General features: G+C 40.0%; 1 protein-coding gene across 1 annotated transcript in view; it reads left to right on the top strand.

The window, feature by feature from the left end:
- Positions 1–23,999, top strand: part of FSTL5 (follistatin like 5) — a gene marked incomplete at its 3' end in the record, with an annotated part of 780,165 nt that overhangs the window by 623,906 nt on the left and 132,260 nt on the right. Inside the window, exon 12 of the mRNA XM_004708783.2 lies at positions 19,514–19,540. Coding sequence (XP_004708840.2) covers positions 19,514–19,540 — 27 coding nt within the window. The remainder of the gene's footprint in view (positions 1–19,513; positions 19,541–23,999) is intronic.

Below are 23,999 nucleotides of genomic sequence, written 5' to 3' on the forward strand. Positions count from 1 at the left end.
TTTAATTCCTTTTCCTTCTGTGTTGTTAGTTTTCTTTTCATTTCTTTTGAAAGACACTGGGAAGGGAGGTTTTCAATCCTTTGTCGGCAGGAATAAAAATGAGGAAGATTTACAACTTTGGGGCTAAATGACACAACTCAGACTTACTATGCTTAGCTACAGCTTCAAAGTAATCATGCAGCTATTTTCTACATAATAGAGCACTCATAGTAATATCAATCACATTTTTTTCTTCCACTACATTTTCAAGATATGATACTGTGGAGAGCACTGATTCATGCAAAACATCATATGATGAAGTAGTTTCTATTTTGCTGGTATTCTCATGTTTGAGTGGGAAATCTTGAGTTACAATGTCTGACTTTGTCAACAAGCTTCACTGAGAGTTGCCTCGTGTGAAAAATTGTAGTAGAAAATAAGGGAAAATAGCAACTTCAAAATAATATACTCCACTATTACATTAGGGACTCAGTTAGATAGCTAAGATTTAATGGAATGATATATAGGATGGATTTAAATGCAAAGAAATGGGCCACAAGGGACGATGTGTTGCCTGTAACAGAGAAAAGGAGAAGCTGATATGAATTATAGGATGGAGGGTTAGGGAGAGGGTAGTATGCTATTTATTTCAAAAATGTTTTCACCTACGATAAGTGCATGAAATAGTTCCATTCCCGTGGGGAGTCAATTTCCATCTAAGTAATAATGATTCATAGTCAAAATTAAGGCAAGTAGAAAACAATATATATTTGTAGCTTTTGACCTATTGACTGCTTTCAACACCAGGTACAGGTATTAACACACCTTTCAAAGATTTAATAAATATTAATCTAGCTTAAGGAAAATATTTAAATATATTCTTAAAATATATTAAAATTGAGTATACTTTTTTCTTTTCAGTATTATTGCAAGTGCATCACTATGCAGCTCAAAAATATTGTCTAATACTTATTTTACAATTAATATCGATAAATTAGTACTGCAGGGATATTATGAATTTAAAATATGTATAATACCTTAAGATCAGTATTTTAAATTGGTTAAACTTTAAAATAGGATTATTTCATAAATTAATTCTTTTTATACACATTTGGGTGTGAAGCACTGACCTTATGATTGGGAGGTCAATGAGTAACCAATTAGCCACCATTTGTTCAAATACAGCTTCTCTCAAATGTCTTTTAATACCTAATCCCTTTTCAAATATTTAGCACATTTGGTGTGTTATCTTATAATTTGTGGGTGTGCATTCTTGTGATATTTAAAGCTAGAATGATAAATCATTATACTCGTATAGCTTCATATTTGGATATATGATGGAACAACAGAGCTAAGAAACGAGCTAATGCAGTTCTACACAATGTGACTTTTTTAAACAGAACCACCAATAACCCCAGGAATAGGTCTGAAAATCAAGACACCAAGAAAAATAATTATTGTCAGGCTGTGTAATCAGAAAAAGCTGGATTGTAGGAAGAGGAACGTGGCATCAGGAATGGACGGAGGCTTTTTAAAAACCTTTGCTAGGCAGATGACACAACCTTGCTTTCTAAGTGAGGAGGTTTTGAAGCACTTGCTGATGAAGAACAAGGATTGTAGTCTTCAATATGAATTACAATTCAATGTAAAAAAAAAACAAAATTGTCAAAATAGAACCCATGGGTAGCATCATGGTAAATAGACAAAAAAAACATTGAAGATGTGTAGGATTTCATCTTGCTTGGATCCACAATCACTGCTCCTGGAAGCAGCATTCAAGAGAGCAAATGACTCCTGGCATTGAGTACATCTGCTGCCTAAGATCCTTTTAAATTGCTGCAAAGCAGGGATGTCACTTTGAAGACTAAGATGTGCCTGACCTAAGGCATGGTCTTATCAATCGCCTCATACGCAATTGAAAATCAGACATTAATAAGGAAGTCCTGAGAAAGACTGATGAATCTGAATTCTGAGGCTGGCAAAGAACAGAGAAAGTACTTGGACTGCCCAGAGAACAAGCCCATCTGACCGGGGAGAAGGACAGGCAGAATGCTCCTTAAAAGCAGGATGGCAAGATGCTCTCTAAGTAGTTTGGACGTAGTGTCAAGGAGGACTAGTGCTGGGCAATGACATCATACTTGCTAGAGGAAGACCCTAGATGAGATGGGTTGACTCCGTCGCTGCAACAATGAGCAAAAACATAAGAACAATTGTGAGGATGGTGCAGGACCATGTGGTGTTTCATTTTTGTTGTTCTGAGTCATTTACTATGAATCAGTACCAACTGCACAGCACCTAACAACAGCAATATAAACAAGATTCAAGAAAAACAACAGGCTTCAAATTAATTTTTTACACTCAGTAAACTTAAGATAGGTGGAATAATTAGTAATAGGAAAAATCCATAATCAAGTATAAGATGCAGACATTATGATCCGGTAGGATTGTAATCCTTATTGTTTTTGCTCAAGTCTTAGACTCCAAGAGACTATGTGGTATATAATACCAGCGCGCGCATGCATGTGTGCACACACACACACACACACACACAGAGTGGTATCAAAATTGTAATATACAGTATGTTGAGAAATAGTAGATACACATCTAGGTATTTGTGGTTAATGAAGGTTTCTATGATATCTTAGCAAAAATGTTTCTTTATTCTCATATAAATATAAATGAGATTAATATATTACATTAAAATTTTGTTTTCATTTCACATTATTCAATCAGGATACAATAACACAAACATTTTAAAACTGAGTGAACAATTCATATTCCTTTTTGAAAAGTCCAAAAGTCTATCTGTTTAATATTTGTCACAGACATATACATATTAATAATCTAATTATGAAATAGAATGTATTTTGGATAATCATATTCATGTTGAGGGCAACTAGTCTTGACAAGCATTTACTATTTTATGAGCTTTCATTACTTATCATAAGCTCTAATATCATGCTCCTTAATTTGGCCAAGGACATTGTCTCATATTGTGAAGTAACTTGTTCTGTAAAATTATTTCATGTGTTGATTAAGAGCAAGCTGAAATTATGTGCTTTATGATTTACACAACTTAAGACCATATTTTTTAAATGCTGTGCTTCTCTGTGCCATTCCAATGATCTTTTTTATATGGGGTGTTTGTACAATACCAGTGGGGTTTTTTTACCTAACAAGATGCTGTGTGATCTGTGTGATCTGAATGTGTCAGAAAGGACAAGTTGATAGCTATTTTAAGAAATCAAGCATCTCTAATTCTTGCAACACAAACTAAGACTTAACAGTTTCTTGTTTTGATTTATTATCTAAATCTTCTTTGCATTGCTTTATATATGGTAATGCAATATTCCTATATCATCTTATGGGTGCACTCTACCATGTTGCCTAATTTATGATAAGTGATAATAACATTTTATCAGTTACATTTGCTATGCAAACTAAAAAATCTGAAATTCCGTGAATATGCTGATTAAATATCACTACAAAACATTTTTTAAAGTCTACACATGTATTATTAATTATATACATAATATATTTTATAATTATGTATATTTAAAATATATATTTATAATTTGTTTTTGTTTATAAACACAGCAGAATATACTATACCAAATATATAATTTCAACATGCATAATTTAGTAACATTGATTATGTTTTTTTAGTTGTGAAAATATTCATATTCTCTTTCACCTGTTCTAAATCTTTCCTTCCCATTAACATAAACTCACTGCTCTCAGATTAATATCCAATTTTCTGATTTGGAGTTGCCCACTTTTATCTAAATAGATTGTTGTTAAAAGAACAATGTGATAAGCAGCTATCTTTAATTATTAAGCTATTCTCTGATTTTAAGATTTCAATTGATAGTTTAAAATCAAAGTTTAAAGCTGCTCTCATAATTTTCTCCTTTTCCTACTAGTTGGATAGTTTAACAAGTCTATGTCTTAGTGGTTTCTTGGGATTCAGTCTAGCTGGTGTCCTCTCGGTTGCCTGGTTTTCATTCATTAAGCTGGGGAAGTTTTCCTCCTAGCCTTCCATCCCTATTTTGGATGTTGATTTCCTTCATGTCCAGTCCTCTGGTAATCCAGTAATTCTGATGTTGTTCCTGCTCATAACTCTGAACATAGCTCTGAGGTTTTCTTCGGCTTCTCTGATGGACTTGTTAGACTTTTTCTCACATTTATTATTTCCTCCTTGCGAGTCCTCTAGGTCACTGGTGCTGTTCTCTGCCTCCTCTGTTCACTGGGCGAAGTCCGTGAGTTTGCTATTCGTTTGTGTCATCTCCCCCCTTAACTCCTGCGTTTCCCCTTGGTGCATGGCCTTTATCTCTATCATTTCATCCTTATCTCTATTATAATGCTTCCCTCATGTCCTATATGACTCTGAGCAGAATTCTGAAGATTTCTCTCAGTGGGAGGTCAACATCTGCCTTTTAGACGACTGCTGTTAGGTCCAGGTGGTACTGGGCATTGGATTTTGTTTCTCTTTCTTGTTAAAGCTCTGGAAGCAGCTTGCTGGATTTTTTGGTTGATTTATTGGAACTAGGTGCCATTTTCCCAGGTGTCTCAGAGCCGTGGGCTCTCTCTTTTAGATTGGTGCTGGTATTTCTGTAGGATACCTATCGCCAACTGCCTTGAAGGGTTGTGTTTCACCTTGGTCCTGCTGATATTTGCCTCCTGCCTCAACCTATGCTTTGTGCTCCAGTCCCCCTAAGGTCACCTCGGGCTGTTTGCAGCTGTGCACACTGCAGTCTGATGGAAAGTGTTGACCCGCACACAGGGGAGCATATTTAGGAGTATGAGTTGGGGATTAGGTGATCTGTTCTTGGCTAGGTAGGTGGGTGGAAGGGAGGGTCCGCTACTTCTGTTAGCATGCAGTCCACTGCTTGGAGCACAGATTGTTGGGGGAGGAGGAGTACTGGATTGAGTAGGGAGAAGGGAGAATGCAGTATGCAAGCCCCAAAAGCTTGGGTCCCTATGCCGCAACTGCAGAAGCTTCTGCCAGACGTGTGTCGGATGTCCGGCAGGCCCGGAGTATCTCGGACGGATGGGAACCTCTGCGTGTGTGCTGGCGGGGAGGCAGTTGGTTTGGCTGGTAGGTCTGTGGGGAGTGCAGTGATGCAGCAGGAACCTCTGGAAGAAGACCTCTGGGTGTGTGTGTGTATGGGGTGGGGGGGCGTCTAGCTGACAAGTTTATGTGGAGCACCAAGGCAAGGCAGAAGCCTCTGTCATATGCCTGGCTGCCCTGTGGCACCGTGGTGTGAGCCTTTTTGTGGGGAGGCTGTCTGGCAGGTCTGAGGAGCTCCCAGATGGGGCACAAACCTCGGGGGTGGGGAGCACCTGGCAGGGGGGCTACTGGCTGGTGTGTCTTCACAAGACGCTGAGGCAGGGGGGAAGCCTCTGCCATATGCCTGGCTGGCCTGTGACACGGGTCAAGGCAGAGCAGGTACACTGAGTGCCACAAAATAGACCAAAGATGTCTGTTGGGATTATAGGCAATGAGGTCAAAGTCAGCTCCTGGTTCAGAGAAGTGCTCTGAGTTGTCTTGGGAATCTACAGACAGACTTGATACCCGTACTCAATCCCCAAATCTCCCCACTCACCGATCTCCACGGAGCTCTGGGCATGAGCTACCTATCTGGCCACCATCCTGGCCAAACTCCCCAACTTTAACTCTCTACAGGTGTAGAAAACTTAGTCTTTCTCCTGTTGAGCAGCTGGTGGTTTTGAACTGCTGACCTTGTAGCTGTCGGCCCACCAGGGTTCCTGGCATTCACTAGATAAATCTTAAGGATCCAGGGAAAGGTAATTTAGCAAATTCAGCAGTTCAAACCCACCAGCCATTCCACAAGTGATAAATGATGCTTTCTGCTCCATAGAAGATTTGCAGCCTCAGAAACCTATAGGGACAGTTTTACTCTGTTCTGTAGAGATTTTATGAGTTGGAATTGACTTGTTGGTTGTGGTTGTATAATTTCTAACAAAAGTATATTACAGCCTAAATTTGAGGAGAAATATATGAATATTCATCTGATTAAAAAGTATGGATGTAAATTATATGAACCATCTGCCCAATAGGATACTTTTGCATTGGCCTATTCAAATTTACCTTAAAATCTGTGCTATTATTGTGTATTTTACCTTTTTTGCTTTCTGAGATTTTTTTTTCCACGTGAGTCAGTTCTGAAAGTAGTGTTCACTTGGGAAACATCAGTCCTTTTGTGTTTTTTGAATGGGGAATGAACAGTTCTGACTATAATGAAGTAAGTTCTAGACATCCCGATCCCACATTTCCACATTGTGACCACTTTAAAAGTAAAGTTGTCCGGTAAAATGAAAGTAAAAATGACCGGGATTGGGTTACCAACAACTTGATGGCAACAGGTTAAAATGATCAATGATTATGCTTCAAGTTGTTAGAATAGATGTAACAGAGCTTTTAAAAGATCAGTTAAACTAAGTTAAATTCATGGTACTTTTAATAAGAAAACTAAAAATCAGTTCAACCTTAATCAGTTCAATTATAACCTTAAAAAGAGAAAAACTAAAACATGATGAAAATAGACAAATATCTCAAGTCATCCACAGAATTTGTGTGTTTGATCATTTGCTTTAAATAACTAATTTTATTTTAAATAGAGAATTGAATTATTATTATATCTAATGTACTAACAATAATGTGCTTATTATATTGCTAATTCAATTTATTGTACTTACTTATTTTAAGTACTTACCTTTCATGAGGCTAAGGACTATTAAGGCATTGTCATTCATTCATTGAAGTACCTATAAATGAGTTTGAGAATAACCTTTTATTATTTTTTTACCATTTTAAAAGGAAATCGAAAGCATGGAAAAGTTGCATTAGTGGTTAAAACTTGGTTAAAAAACACGGTTGGAAAGGGGGAACCGATTACATTGATCTACATATGACCTCCTCCCTGGGGGATGGACAACAGAAAAGTGGGTGAAGGGAGACGTCAGACACTGTGAGATATGACAGAATAATAATTTATAAATTATCAAGGGTTCTGAGGGAGGGGGGAGCAGAGAGAGAGGGGAAAAATGAGGAGCTGATGCCAGGAGCTTAAGTGGAGAGCAGATGTTTTGAGAATGATGAGGGCAATGAATGTACAAATGTGCTTTACACAATCAATGTATATATGGATTGCGATGAGTTGTATGAGCCCCTAATAAAATGATTAGAAAAAAAGGAAGAAAGAAAACCACACCACCTAATATCACAAATTAGGATTATGAATATTGAGTTACTGGCCAGATGATTTTACCACTTACTGTCTTCTTTACTTGCAACCTCGTTGTTTGATTATTGATGCATAATTGAAAGAAAAAATATCCTGGAAATGAGAAAAGAAATAGCCTGCCTTGTTTCCTTCTTATCTTACTATCCCTTCCTTTCCTCTCCCAGCCTCACCTTCATACAATACAAAAAGTTCCTATGCTGAGAGGAGGAGCAATGGCAGCAGGTGTCCACAATAAATACTGAATAAAACAGATGCTAGACCGCGGTGGTACTGTTGCCACTGCACAGAGAAAAAGAGAGCGTTCAACAGTGGAGTGACAGAGAGAGGAAAGAAAGTAGGCCAAATAGCAGCAGTGCAGTCAAGCATGGCTCTGGGAAGAAAGAATGCTGGCATTAGAATGTGAGAACATTTTTAGTTGAAGGCTTATGATATCACAGTGTCTCCACACATGTGTAATCTTTAATTACCGCTCACCCTTCAAAATAAAATGTAGTCAAATGACTTTGAAAGCATGGTCTTAAAATAAATTTCTTCTATCTACATGCATGTGACTAATATTCCCTATAAAATTTTTCTATCACAGTCACTTTATGAGAAGGAATGGCATAGGAAAATTACAAAAATTTAATAATATGCTAACATCTGATAAGTGAAACTTCTGCAAATTTGGGCATGAAATAGTTTATGTGCGTTAAACATGGTGGAATGAACCACGCAATTTCGCTTCACTGAAGAGAAAGAGAAAACCTAGCATGAAAGAGTCTAAGAGCCAAAAGCCAATTGCAGTGTCTACTAATAAACACCTTAGCCATTTCTCAATATATTTAAATCTCAGTATGATTGGAAATTACATTGAAAATAGCTCAATTATTAATTGAACAGGGTGTATCTAGGATAGGGTGCATCAAAGTACATCCTATGGACTCATTATCCACTATTGTGAAAATGACATTGGGGTCATGTCCTTTGACCTCCCTGCTCTTCAGAGGAAGAGAAAGAATCAAGATCATCAACATCAGTCAGACCATGCCAATTCCTGTAAAGTAGAGGTCACCCTTCCAAACTTTTTATCACTTCTGAAGTTAACCCTCCCTCCACGGTACTCAGTGCTTGTCGGGGGTTCGATGGAAATGGCCACACAGAATGCCCGTGCCATATTCACAGCTCTCGGGTTTACTGAGGCAGCAAGAGCTTGAAATCCAGGAAATGCTCAGGATACAATTTTTGAACGGGAGCGTTTCTTTTCCATCTTCCCTGCCAACACACCCTCTCTCCAAAAATAGGCCACGGCCCTGGTTAGGCTAGTGCTACAAAGTTCTTTTGACTGTGCCAGTAAGTGCTCAGAGGTACCCCATTCTGCCAGCAAGCCTCCTGTCTGACGATATTCAGCTTGCTGCGTGGACTAGAAACGCACCACTTGGTTCTTTACTGGTCTCTCAGTTCGGCTACTTCTGCTGCAGCTGTAGCTGCTACTCAATGTCATTTGTCATCTGCAGTGTCTTTCACAGTTCTCTGTCTCCCAGTTGAGACAGTCAGTACAGGGATCACGAGTGCAGAGCGCATGCTCTGCCTCATTCTTCTTTTTTGATGATTACATCTTTCTGCCACGGAGGTGCTTCATTTTAAGCCTCCAGGACTGGCAAGACTGGCCAATTCACACAGCAGTATTCTAACAGCTTATTTGTATGATCCTGTTGGATTTCCCCGGATGGGAAATACCTCAGTCCTTGGGTTTGCGGAAGAAAGAATTCATGCCGAAGCCTGGTTTGTGATCCAAGTGAGTTTTTTAAAGGTTAGAAGCAGTTTCAGGCATTACAGTAAATGGAACACAAGCCAGACAGGCCCGGCTGCACCGAACTGTGTGGCAGCCTGAGGTAGGCTTTTCTATGAGCACTTATCTGTCCTGAGGTGGCAGAGAAACACCCCCAACAGCTCTGGGGTGCTGGTGTGTAGGCTGCACTTCTGAGCAGTCTGGGTGCAACAGCCTCCACAGTTTCACCCGCGAATGGTGCCCAGGGTCCAAGGAAGAAGGTGAGGACAGGACAGGCAGCCCAGTATCTACGAGGACCGCCACTGACCGTGTTGGAGCATTGATTGCGCACCTGAGGGTCCAGACCCACCACAGCTCTCCTGCTCCTTAGCTGGCCAGACCAGGCCAATCGTCAATGAGCCGATACTCACCTGGCCTGTGGGCGCCCTCTCTCTTGGCTATCTGCCAGAGGACAAGGGACACCCTGGGGGCCAGCTTGCTTACCAAGGTAGCATGACGCGCGGGCGGGCCTATTCCAGCTAGGGCAGTTCTGTGCCCAGTCACCCAGTTCCCAACACACACAGCACTTGGCACTGTGGCCACGGGTCTAGGAAACCTGGGAGGTGGTTGACAGGCAGTGAGCAAGTGCAGCCAGCACTTGGGCATGCCTGATGTCCTTCCTTCTCTCCTCCTGCACCCGCACCTCCGGTTCCCTGTTGTCAAATGTCAAACTGCCGATCCCCATGTAGAAAACACAACAGAAAAGTACTGGGAGCTCAGGCCTCAAGGTCAGTCATGCAGGTTCGGCACACACCTCTAGGGTGCTGTGAAACTGGGGCCTCAAGCAGGTGCCCCTGTTCGAGGGAGGGGTTGGGGACCCCAGTCTTTGCCAGCAAGCGGGGCCCCAACTGTTTTCTAGGCAGCAAGCATTAGCCACCAGCTTGGGTGGCCATTCAGGGCCTGCAGAGGGAATTACTGGCACGAGTAATTCACCAACCTCTGCAGGGGAGACCACTGCTTGGAGTGGCCTCCCAATAGCCTTCAAATGCCATTGCTGGCAGGAGCAGGCTCTCGAACCTATGAAGGGAGGAACGATTAGTCATTAGCTCAGGGAACATTTTAGGGAAATTGGGATATGTGGACCCAAAATGTACTGAAGGCGGTGTTGCTGAAAGGCGAAAGTTAATAGTTACTCCAGCTTGACTTTTGAATGCCTTTGGTCACGCTTTGGCCACAGAAAACTAGCCGGTAGGAAAAGAAACCTCATTAGCACACTGGCAAAATGCTGAAAGCGCTTGTTTGTCAAACCAGCGGAGAACAAAAGGAAGGAAGGGAGGGAAGGGACTGTCAAATCCTGGGACTAGGTGGGGCTAGCCTCCAGGGCAGGGCAGCCAGCCCGAAGTCCCCCCACCCACCCCCCCACCCCACCCCTGCAAGTGTGTAAGTGTGTGGAGCGGTGGGTGGCATCTTGGCTCACTTGTCCCACAACAAAAATGGCAGCGGCCACTGGGCAGCGCCATCTTTCCGGTGAGCAGAGTCACATGGCTGGGAAAATGGGGGCCTCCACAGGAGGTTTAGTCGACGGGTGGGGGGCCAGCCACTGAACCAGAGTCCTGCCGAGACCAACAGAGTTTATGTGTGCGCGCCTGTGCCTGTCTAGCTGGCTGGGATGCAAAGCAGACCCCTGAAAATCAAAAAGGCGCAGTTTTCCCATCCCATCCCAGGCATCTAGATTGGGGTGTGCATGAAAGCCACCAGAAACTCAAAAAGGCAGACCCGCAGCCTTCCTAGAAACAGGGAGCATAGATCCAAACACAGACACGAGGGATGGGGCTTCTGCAATACAATGCGTGCAGTCAAGAAGAACTGGTCGTGGTGACTTCCATGGTGAGATAAATCAGGCCTGGAGTCCTTTCCAAATAGCATGCGGTGCAGTTTTAAAGTCCAGGAGAGTCACTGTTTCTTCAGCCTTCTATCTCGGAGTCACAGGTGCCGTATATGTTAGGTTTCCCTGGGTGGGAAAACCATCGGTCCTTGGCTTCACGCAAGCAAAAATTCACACAGAAGTTTGTGATCCAAGTGAGTTTTATAAAGATTAGAAGCAGTTTCGGGCATTACAGTAAATGGAACACAGAGTCTGTGGCACGGTTGCGCGGGACTGTGTTCCGGCCACGCTGGGCTGTGCAGCCCAGCCACAGCGAACTGTGTGGCAGCCTCTGGGAGAAAGCCCGCGTGAGAGAAAAACTTCTGGCTTTTCAGGAACCCTGGTGGGAGGCATGGTTGACGATACTGTTTGACCCATTGGCTGAATTAGGCCCACCCAAGTTTGCAGGCTTCCAGTCTCAAAGGCCCGAATGTGTGCATGCCCTCCAGCTTTAAGAAGCTTTCAACTTCCTGTAATTGGGGATGGAGGCTGTGGCACAGCACGTAGAGGGACAACCCTTTGTTCTGCCTCTAGCTACCTAACAATCCTACTTCCACAAGAGTATCTTGCACCTTATGGACAGTATTAGCGATCTATATAAAATCTTCAGAGTCAAGAATGCTTAAGGGAGCCACAGAGTATGAAAAAAATGACATCAAGAAACTATCTCAGCAATTATAATAATAAAGTGTTTCCTAGGACAGTTTTTCTCTGAGTTGTTTACAAATTAGCAAGTTATGTATAACAGAGAGAATAATGGGAATCCAGAACATTTAATTGTGCTCACGCAGAGCCTGTACGTAGAAGCAACTGGGCATACAGAACAATGGAACAGGGCATGGTTTAAAATAGGGAGTAACGTGCGTTAGGGCTGTATCCATCCACTATACTGATTCAATCTGTATGCTGAGCAAATCATTTGGGAAGCTAGACTACATGGAAAACACATCAGAATTAGAACAAGATTCATTAACTAGCAGCAATATGTAAATGACTGAGCCTTGCTTGCTGAATGTGAAGATTTGAAATGCTTTTTGAAGATCAAAGACTATAGTCTCCATTATGAATTATACCGCAACATAAAGAAGAAAAAGAATCAATTGGGTCAATGAGCAATAGCAGGAGAAAGGGAGAAGGGATCTAAATTGTCAAAGACTTCATGTTATTGCATTCACATTGGGAAAATCCACTGCAAATTTTCTTTAATGTTTTAAAAAGCAAAGGTATTGCTTTGATGTCTCAGGTGAAAGTAGCCAGGATGTTTTCAACTTCCTCGTGTGTATGTGAAAGCTGGACCATAAATAGAGAATACAGAATCAAAATATTTCCTTTGAATTAGGATGCTGGGTACATTTATTGAATATACCATGGATTTCTGCAAGGACATGTATGTTGTAGGAAAAGTACAGCAAGAGGCTTCTTAGACGAGATAACGGACAACATGTTGTCAGGAGGTTCTGCTCATCATGGAGCGGGTCTTCGTGCTTGCAAAGGTGCGGCTCAGCAAAAAAAGGAAGGCCATAAACAGTGTGAACCCAGGGGCTGTAAAAATGGTATCAAACCTAATAACGAGTGTGAGACTAGTGCAGTGCTTTGTTGTGTCACACAGCGTGCTGATGAGTCAGCACTGACTCTCTCACCTACCAACAACAATTAATAAATGGCAGTAGTCTGAGATATAATTTTAATCCTTGACTTCTTGAATGTAGTTATTATAAAAGAAAAGAAAATACTCATGTTCTTTTTAGAATTACTAGTTGAGTGACATACTAAATAACACTATTTGGGGGGAAATGGTACCATGAAAAATGTTCTTTAAAAGGTATATAGAGGGAGCTGATAACCCTCTATGCTGGTTGCTTCTGTTGAGTTCCAGCAACATGTTGTATAGACTTTCATAACGTACGTCCCATCTCCAGATGGTGTTACATTTATTAGTGCATGTGTGTGTATATGAGTGTATGACTGATCTATTTTGTGTTTTAAAATTTTTATTTCCTTGAATGGTAGTAAATTCCTCATACTGTAATGTATCTCTTACGTTTCTCATGATCGATGTTTGTTAGGAAACTTTGCTAGGAAACAAACTTAACCTCTCAATTTATAATCAACTTTCTAAGAGATGATATGTCATTTTATAGATGAGCTCTTTCTTAGAAAATCTAATTTCCAATATTTTTCTGGGTATCTCCTAATATATAGAAAGATCTCTCTGCCCAGTCTGTCTTAGTCTAGACTCTACTGAAACCTGACTAGAGACATTAAAACACACACACACACACACACACACACACACACGAGCGTGCACATATGTGTGTATGCAGTGGCCAAGAATTGCAGGAATTCCTTTACGGTATATGTGGTGCATTGGCCAGGCATTTCATCTCATGGAAAATTTAAATTATTTTATTGAAGTACCACTGATCCAGGAGCTCTGGGTGTGGTGGTTAGAAGTTGGGCTATCTGCAAGGTAAGCTTTTTGAAACCACCAGCGCCTCTGTGGGAGAATGGCAGGGCTTTCTACTCTATTAGCCAGTTACAGTCTGGGAAATCAACAGAATGAATCAGCATCAACTCAATGACAGTAAGTTTAGTTTTCGTTTTGTTTGGACCACTGAACTACTGCTCCTGTTTACCAGACATAGACTGCCTCTGCTTGTTTAAAGTAATAGGTTGTTTTAAGATTCATGTGAATTTTAAACTGGCAATATGGAGCAATCGAGAGTATGTTCACAGTATTAACCAGGAGCTCATCTTTCGTGATCAAAAAATTACTGATGCATAATTGCACCATCGCTTCTACCCTTTGCTATCTTTTTGAGTCATCTTGAGAATTATTGTGATCAATTATAGTCCCAACTCTACTTCATAGGGCCTTTTTGCTATGCATAGTTACAGTTGTATTTTCTCTACTGTCTCCTATGCAGAATTTTAAAAATTCTAATTGTATTCGAAAGAATTTAATTATTCCAGCTCATCACTTTAGAAAATAATACCAGTTTCCTGGCGTATAGGTGTTCCCTAATGTAACCTTGGCTCAGCAGCCCAATCAGTTGATGTCGGCAGGAAACTGTGGGCAGAACAGGGGGCTTGCTTTCTTCATGGCTTCCAAAAAAAATGACACTTTCACTTAAACTTGGCTTTACATGTGGCATATTGCAAGCAATGTACTTGGCATATCTAATATAGTTCTCCATGCTAAAAATAGTGTGTTTTAAATGTCTCATTTCATTCTCCATATGTACATTCAAACTTTTCTCATCTGACATCACACTAACCATCTATACATATTTCCAGACACATTTACTTTTTATTTCTGTTTTCGTTCAAGATTGCTATCTTTTGTCTTCTGAAGTTGTCTGTTTCTTACGTCTAAAAGGAAAACGTGTCAATAGGACATCTAGATAAAATGCTACCCTAATACAGATGCAGTTTACTAAAGATTTTCAACTGGTAAATCGTAAATTTTTTAAAAAGCCAAGTAAACAATGTTATTTCTGAAGATCTAGCAGTTTTCACATGATAAGGCAAGGACCATTGCTGTTGAGTATTGCAGTGTGCTCCTAGCTAACTAACTACCTTACTGTTGTTATATAAATCCATTTTCCAAACCTATTACCTGATAGAGATGGCATACTTAATATTGAATCCATCAAATATTGTAAAGCCCACACAATAAATCAATTAATGTATTTTAAAAAGCATTCATAAAGGATTCCATCACAACTGTCAAGCACATGGTACATTGATCCACATTTTCATTATAGGCATATATTACCTTACATTTTTTATTGTATATATTGTATGTGGTTATGTTGTGAATAAGTATTGATTTTGAGATTCCCTTTGTCCAATCTGAATACAAAATCTAGAAGCAGGTAATTCCTTTATGATGTATCAAAAATAGTATGTGTTTTACACTGATTGAGATATGAGAAAGTTAGTTTTTAAGCAAAAAGTATTGGTTCCAGAAAGGCTATTTATGAAAATATTTTCTGGGTATTAAAGTAGGAGCCCTGGTACCACGTTGCAGTGCCATGGGCTTGGAGGCCAGAATCGAGTGGATCTTTATTATTTTAAATAACTGTTACAGGAAAGTGTTTTGTTTGTTGAGTTTGGTGGGGAATTAGAGCAGACTGTTGGGGAAGAGTGTACAGTACTTGGTATTTCATGCTTACTGTGGAAAATGTAACCTTAAAAGGATAAAGTATATTAAGTGCTACCTAAATAAAACTGTAAGCTTGAAAGAAAAAAAAAAGTAGGAGCCCTGGCATAGAGATTATGCATTAAGCTGTTAACATGAAACCAATTAGAAACCACAAGAAATACATGGCTTTCTGTGAAGTCAGGTGCAGTTCTGCTCTGCCCTGTGGGACCACTCTGAGTTGCCATAGACCTGATAGGAGTGAGTTTTAAAGTATGACTGGGTTTTAACTTACAGGAGAATTCAGCTATGAGTACTCATGTCAGATTTAATTTATGAGCAAAGATTTTAAAAATTAGAATTCCCTGATGTTTGGAAAGGTTTATAGTGAGCGACTACAAAATACATATAATATCTAACTAATAACTATATTTTATTATCTAATAACTAATAACTACATGTACCTTGCTAAGAACTTTTAGCTTCTTTTAAAATCTGTCTGATTAAAGGGTGACTTAAATATTAGATATACATATATATAAAAAACTCTTTACATTTGATAAATGATAAATTGCTATGAAACAAAGCTATTTCAATAAACAGTTGCTAACAATGTCATAACTCAGTAGACATAATAAGTTAATGATATAAACAGAGGAACATTTACTTTGCTTATTAATCAAGTACTTTTTCCAAGAGAGATTTGTTAGTTCTTATGGTCCTCTTAATATTCTTCAATAACGCCATATTTTAAATGCACCCATTCTTTGTCAGTCTTCTTTATTCAGTGCCCAGTGTTAGAGTGAACCAGCCCCTAACAATATCACGGGGTTCATCGGTGCAATCACAAGGTGATAATATATAAAGATCATAGTAAAGTCATAGAAGACAGGAGAGAAAGAAGAGAAGGTCAGACACATTTCATGGTAGCATGCTCACCTCCGGGATGGCCATGATCTCAGCAGCCAAGTCAATGCAGAGCAAGGGAGGAGGAGAGACCCTCTTGATTTCTGACCAAGGCCTATAAATGCACAGGGGTGTGCCAGCCCCCCTGATTACTGGTAATCACATACATCACAGGAAGGGGACATGCTGTGAGTGCACATGTAGTAGGAAGAGGAGGGACTCTGAGTACACATGTGACAAGATGGGTGGGTCCTAGATTCAATATGGCAGCCTAATCTTGATCATCCTTAGTGGGCTTGACCTTTCCTCTGGGCTCTCCTGGGAAACAATCATTATGATTTATCAGTAGGGTATGAGCTCCACCTAGGGTGGGACAGACAATAGAGTCTGATTGCACTATATGACTGAATGCCCTCAATACCTCTAAGTAGCTGATGGCACAATGAACTAGCAAGCAAGCGACAAGCTGGGGATAAACCTTTCTGTATCCCACAGTCCAGCTTCCACATGAATATGAGGTGATGGAAAAACCATAGCATGGGTCAGGCGCACCTCTATCCCGAGAGTGGCATCTTTGCTCATTAATACGTTAAACAGTTCTTGTGTAGCAGATATAACTGATGCAATAGGTCATTTGGTTCCTTTACCACTGCTTCATGAGTTTTAATTATGGACCTAAGTAAAATGAAATCCCTAGAAGTTTCAACCTTTCCCCGATTTAACAAAATAAATGTCTGCAGGTTAGTTGTGAGGATTTGGGGTTTTTTTCCATACTGAGTTACGATCCATACGAAACGTCTTTGGTCTTCATTAGTAAGTATTTCAAGCACTCTTGACTTTCAGCAGGCAATCATGTATCATCTGCATAGCGCAGGTTGTTAATGAATCTTCCCCTCATCCTAATGCTTTATTCTTCACATAGTCCAGTTTCTCGCTTCATTTCAACATACCAATTGAGTAAGTAGAGTTAAAAGATACATTGATATCTTTCCTGGTTTTGAATCTTTCAGTATTTCCTTGTTCTGTGCAAAATGCCTCTTGGCCTGTGTGCAGACTCCCCAAATGACCACAATTGAGTGCTCAGGAATTTCCATTTTTGGAATGTTTCCAAACTTTCTTATTATCTTCACAGTCAACTGTCTTTATATAGTCAATAAAACACATGCAAACAAACATCTTTATGGTATTCTCTGTTTTCAGCTAGGATCTATCTGATATCAGCAATCATATCCTTCATTCTAAGGCCTGCTTGATTGTCTGACAAATCTCTGTTGATGCACTGCTACAATCATCTTTTAATGATCTTTATCAAAATTTCACTTGCACTCAATGTTAATGATTAATCACCCAAACCCACTTACATTGAGTGGACACTGACTTGTAACAACCCAATATAGGGTTGTAGATCTTTACAATTACAGTGCTTTTTTTTTAAATCGTTTTATTAGGGGCTCATACGACTCTTATCACAATCTATACATACATAAATTGTGTAAAGCACATTTGAACATTCATTCCCCCTACCCCCTCCCTCATGAGCCCCAGATAATTTATAAATTATTATTTTGTCATCTCTTGCCCTGTCCGACGTCTCCATTCACGCACTTTTCTGTTGTCCGTCCCCCAAGGAGGAGGTCACATATAGATCCTTGTAATCGGTTCCCTCTTTCCAACCCACTCTCCCTCTACCCGCCCAGTATCGCCACTCACACCACTGGTCCTGGTGGGATCATCCGCCCTGGATTCCCTGTGTTTCCAGTTCCTATCTGTACCAGTGTACATCCTCTAGTCTAGCCAGACTTGCAAGGTAGAATTCGGATCATGATAGTGGGGCGGGCGGTGGGGGTGGGGAGGAAGCATTTAGGAACTAGAGGAAAGTTGTATTTTTCATCGTTGCTACATTGCATCCTGTCTGGCTTGTCTGCTCCCTGAGACCCCACTGCAAGGGGATCTCCAGTGGCCTACAAATGGGCTTTAGGTCTCCACTCCACACTCCCCCCATCATTCACTGTGGTAAGGTTTTTTGTTCTGATGATGCCTTATACCTGATCCCTTCGACACCTCGTGGTCGTGCAGGCCGGTGTGCTTCTTCCATGTGGGCTTTGTTGCTTCTGAGCTTGATGGCCGCTTGTTTACCTTCAAGCCTTTAAGACCCCAGGCGCTATACCTTTTGATAGCTGGGCACCATCAGCTGTCTTTGCCACATTTGCTTATGCACCTATTTGTCTTCAGCGATCGTATCATGGAGGTGAGCACACGATGATATGATTTTTGCGTTCTTTGAAATCAGCTTTTTAAGGGGTTATTTTGCAAAGTAGGACTTCAAAGAAAAAGAAGAGGCCTTTGAAGAGATGGATTTGGAAGGTGAACTGTGTTACAAACGGCGACCACCTGGCTTACAGGAGGTTAAAACAGGAGTGCACATAAAACTATTGTGAGGATGGTGCAGGTCCAGAAGTGTTAGATGATGTGTATCATCACTATGAGTCAGAATCAACTTGAGAGCACCCCTAAACCCAAGGTTGTTATGGAATCAGTTAGGTGTTTATCATTAAGTCTGCAGATAAATGAACAAGAAAAGTCCCATTTTGTTCAAGTGCTCTTAATGTCTTTTTCATAGCGCTCTTCACTGGTATACAGGAATCCAATTGATTTCTGGATGCTAATTTTGTATCCAACTACTTTGCCGGATCCCTCCATTGTTTCCAACAGGCTTTTTGCAGAGACTTTGGGTTTTTTATATTTAGGCTTATATGGTCTGCAGATAGCAAGAGTTCCGCTTCCTCTTTGGCTGTTTTAGTCTCTTGATTTCCTTTGTTGACTGTAGCTAAAGCCTTCCAGCACGATGTTGAATGAGAGTAGCGATCGGTGTTGAAGAGAGTAGAGATCGATGTTGAATGAGAGTAGCGATCGATGTTAAATGAGAGTAGTGATCGGGAAATTCTTTGTTTCCCTCCATCTTCAGTAGAGATGTTTCTGTTTCCCCCGTTGATGTCCAAGTTTTAAATAATTAAAATACCTACCATTTAAAAATAGGCCACCTAGTTGTAGAAAATAAAAGGCATTATTTTTGCCTCCCAAAATAAATAGTTTTTGAAATTCTGTATTTATGAGGTTTCATGTTCAGCAACATTATTTAGTGCACATATTGGAAAATTTTATATGTTTAACTTTTGTCTATTAGTAACTTTAGACTGTCTACTAAGTAAATAGTTTTAACTACCATTCACTGCTCCAAATATGTACGTCTGTAAATTTAACTTAAATATTCTGTTATTTTCAGTGATGCGTAAAATGTGCTTTGTTAATTAATAAAATACGGAAGAACTATTGTCTTATTCGAGTAGTGTGAGGCGCATTATTAACTAACCCCAATTTCATTGTTTTATTCAAGTAGGTGGTGTGTTGACTTCACTGTCAGAACTCAGCTGTCCATGTGTAAAGACTGAGACCTCGTTAGTAGGAATTTGCTCATATTGCTATTCGGCTGAAACTCTTTTCTCACACTACTTTCTCTTCCTTTCCTCCTTAACATGCGGCAGTGGCTAACATATTATGGAGAGAAGAAGGTACTTAATTAATTCATTTTTCTATATTGTTATTGTTGAATTAGTAAATATGTTGACTATCATCATTAATAACTGCCTTTCTTCTTTTTATATTGATTCTAAGTTTTCCCTTAACTGCATTTCAGTATTCTTGTGTATGTCTATTACTATTAAAATATCAACTATAATCAGCTTGATTTATTACTGATATATAACCTGAAATTTTCATTATTAAATTGTAGTATATCAAAATGCTTTTAAGAGCAAAAGGTAAAATCAAATAAATAAAACTAATAGTATTTAAACTAATTTACGTTTTTAGTTCAGATTAAGAAAATGTACTATTGCCTTATCAAAGACTATTAATTATTTATTTAAAATCTTGATCTAAACACATGAACTTCCTAAATTCAAATCCAATCTGTATTATTGTACTACCTAGGGCTAATGAACCAGCCCTACATCACACGTTTTCTTGTCTCAGCTTTAAGGATAAGTTCTAATGCTCAATAGAGCTGCTATTGCTTCTTGAACACTCAAAAATAGTATCCACTCTCTTTAGCCCTAGGATTGTTCCGATTGTCTGGTCACTTCTTACTTTAAGTGGGGTTCCCTTCAGCTCCTTGATACTTCAAAGCCTGCTTCCTACAATGGTAATTGTTGATTCACTCTGTCTCATAGGAAAGGAACTGGATATGTAACTGCTGAGAAATCTGAGTAATCGATTTTGCCTCAGGGATCCAGACACACTGAAAACCTCATGATGTGGGCCTTAAATCTCAAATCTTGAATGTTGGATCACAGCCCCTTTATTGAAATGTAGTTGTCACTCATTCCAAATCTATTTTATATAACCCTCATAGTATGTCAGAGACCCTACTGGGAGAGTGGTTTGCATGCTAGGCTGTTAATCTCAAGGTCAGACATTCAAACCCACCAGCCATTCCAGATTAGAAAAATGAGGCTTTCTGCTCCTGGAAAAATATAGAGCTTTGGAAACCCAAATGGACAAAAGAAGTCAAATAAATACTCTGTCTTGTAGTGTCAGTATGGCTCAGAATGGAGGAGTTTGGTATGGTTTTTTGATAGTATGTGGATCAACTCTTCCTTATATTTTTTGTTGATTAACAATCACCATGAAAACTTCAATTTGTAATTATTAATTTCTATTAGGAAGACAGTGAACCCTTGCCACTTCGCGCTTCGACTTCCGCAGCTTCACTCTATGGCGGTTTTTGTGTAACAGCGCATGCTCTGTCATTACTGCCACTGTTTGGCTCATACTGTACACGCTTCTGTCTGCATCGCTACGTATCGGAGCTACGTATCAGATGCATTTTTGCTTTTGTACAGTGTACTGTAATTGTTTGCGATTTTTAAGAAATTTTATCTAAGCCCTATGATGGCTCCTAAACGAGCTGCTTCTTCTAAGCCTTCTGAAAATAAAAATAAGCTCACCATCCAGGAAAAGGTAAAACTTTTGGATATGATCAAAGATGGCAAGAAAATCGTGGAGGTTGCACGCCATTTCGACTTGAATGAGTCTTCCGTTCGCTCCATCCGTAAAGAGGAAAAAAACATCCATGCTACGGCTACTTTCACTTTCAACAAGGAAGCAAAGCGCATCGTGACAAGTCGTAATAAGTTCATAGTAAAAACGGAGTCTGTCCTAGCCGTTTGGATCAAAGACAGGCGCAAGAAAAACATTCCGTTGGATTCGATAGTCATCCGGGAGAAGGCAAGGCAGCTCTATCAGCGTTTTACAGCAGACAAACCTCAACCAGAATCCTCTTCTGCATACTATAAACTAGATACCATAAATAATATAATAAATAATAAATGATAATTGTAACATCCAAAATGTTTTACTGTATTTTCCCTTTTTCGTTTAATAAATTGGGTAATACAAGTGTAATTGTGACTAAAGGGTGTTTTTTCATGTCCTCTATGCTCTAATTACGAAAATATTTGATTTACAAATAAGGAATCCTACTTCGCGGAATTTCATTTATCACGGTAGGGTCTAGAACCGATTAACCGCGATAAACGAGGGTTCACTTATAGTTATCTTGCTGGTGTGATGGTTAAAGTGCTTATATACAAGTCAAAAAGTCTGCTTTTTGCACTCACCAACTACGTATTACCCATTCTTCTACCAGTGAGCATTTGGGCTATTTGCAGCTTCTTGCTATGGTGAATCGTGCTGCAGTGACTATGGGAGAACATACTTCTATTCCTGTTGTTTCTCTTACATCTTTGCGTTATACACCTCAGAGAAGTTTTGCTGGATCTTAGGGGATTTTTATTCCCAGTTGTCTTACGTAGTACCAGATCACTTTCCACAGTCTCTGTTTTTGTTGTTGTTGAGTGCTGTCCAATTGGTTCTGATTCGTAGCGACCCTGTGCTCAGCAGAAGGAAACACCATCCTCACAATTGTTCTTGTGCTTGAGCTCATTGTTGCAATCACTGCGTTAATCCATCTCATCTAGGACCTTCCTTTCTTTTTTTGCTGCCCCTGTGCATTACAAAGCATGATGTCTTTGTCCAGAGGCCGATCTCTCCTGATAATGTATCTAAAGTCATTAGACAAAGTCTCACCATGTTGGCCTATAGGGAGCATTCTGCTTGTCCTTCTTCCAAGAAAGATCTGTTTGTTCCTTTGGCAATCCGTGGTGCTTTCAATATTCTTTGGCAGTCCATTCAAATGCATTGAGTTTTCTTTGGTCTTCCTTATTCTAGACCCATCTTCACATGCAGAGGAGGCCATTCAAAATATCATGGCTTGGGTCACATGCCCCACAGTCTCCATAGTAATATCCTTGCTTTTCAACGCCCTAAAGAGCTCTTGTGCAGCACATTTCCCCAATGTAAGGCATCCTATGCTCTTTGGACTGCCACTTCCATGAGCATTGATTGTGGATCCACGCAAGATGAAATCCTTGACAGCTCCAATCTTTTCTCCATTTATCACGATGTTACTGACTGATCCAGTATGAGGATTGTGGTTCTCTTTACACTGATTTGTCATCCATGATGAAGGCTGAATCCTTCATGGTTGTCAGCGCGTGCTTCAAGTCCTCCTCACTTTCACTAAGCAAAGTTGTGTCATCTGCATATAGAAAGTTGTGAATAAGTCTTGCTTTGATCCTGACGCCCCATTCTTCTCATATAATCCAGTTTCTCTGATTATCTGCGTACCGTACAGACTGAATAAGCATGGTGAGGAAATACAACACGGACGCACACTTCTCCTGGTTTTAGACCATGGAGCATTCCCTTGTTACGTTCAAGTGACTGCCTCTGGGTCCGCGTTCAGGTTCTGCAGTTCTGCATGAGCATGAGTAGGGGCTCTGGTGTTAGTGTGCTTCTCAAGGCTGCCTTCTGTTGCTGGGAGCCAACCAGTCAAATGCACAGTGCTGGCACCTGTCTAGGAAACCACCAGCAGTGTGTAAGCATTCCAATCTCTGCACCCCCTTCAACATTTGTTACAGTTAACTCTTTTGCATCGGGCTACCTGTCAGTGGGTGATATTTCACCTTTGTTCTGATTTGCATCTACTGAATGGTTACTGGCAGTGAGCATTTTTGATGTGTGATTCATTTGAATATAATTTTTACTGAACTGTCTATTTCTTTCCACACTTAGTTATTGAATTATTGGTGTGTTTTTTTCTGATTACGGTGTTTCAGAATTGTATAGATTACAGAAATCACTTCCTTGTTCATGTGTCCTAACTAAAGGTGTTTTCTCAGTTTGTAGACTCTCATTTCACTCTTTTGGTGAAGTATTTTATACATGTGTCTTAATTATAATAATTCCCAGTAATCTATTTTGTCTTCTACTGTGTCTGATTCTTTTATGATATTTGGTAGTATGTCTGTGTCCTGCACGAGGGCACTTCAATTTATTCCTGTATTCTCATAGATGATCCTCATAGCTCTAGAATTTCCATTGAGGTTTATGGTCCAACTCTAGTTTGATATTGCACATGGGGAGAGCTTTGGGTCCTGTTCATTGTTTTGCAGATGGAGGTCCACTTTGCACACCATTTGTGGAAGAGACTGTAACTTTCCCATTGAATGTTTTTCCTCTTTTGTCAAAGATCAATTTCCTCTAGCTGAATGGATTTATTTCTGTTTTTGATTCTGTTCCGTTGGGCTATGTATCTATCATTGACCAATGCCAGGCTGTGTTGACTAATGTGTTGTGAGCTTGGGAAACATAAGCCCTCCTATTTGGTCCTGCTTCTTAAGGAGTGCTTTGCTTATGCTAGGACTCTTCCCTTTCCCCATGAACTTGGTGATTTGTTTCCCCATTTCTTTAAGAATGAACCTGGAATTTGGATTAGAATTTCATTATATTTATAGATTGCTTTGGGTTGTTGCCGTTAGGTGCCATTGAATCAGTTCCAACTCACAGCACACCCTTATACAACAGAACTAGACACTGTCCAGTCCTGTGCCACCCTCACAACTGTTC

Source organism: Echinops telfairi, unplaced genomic scaffold (assembly GCF_000313985.2).
Source record: "Echinops telfairi isolate 266 unplaced genomic scaffold, ASM31398v2 ScPeMD7_5868;HRSCAF=6743_0, whole genome shotgun sequence".
In the NCBI taxonomy this organism is placed as follows: domain Eukaryota; kingdom Metazoa; phylum Chordata; class Mammalia; order Afrosoricida; family Tenrecidae; genus Echinops; species Echinops telfairi.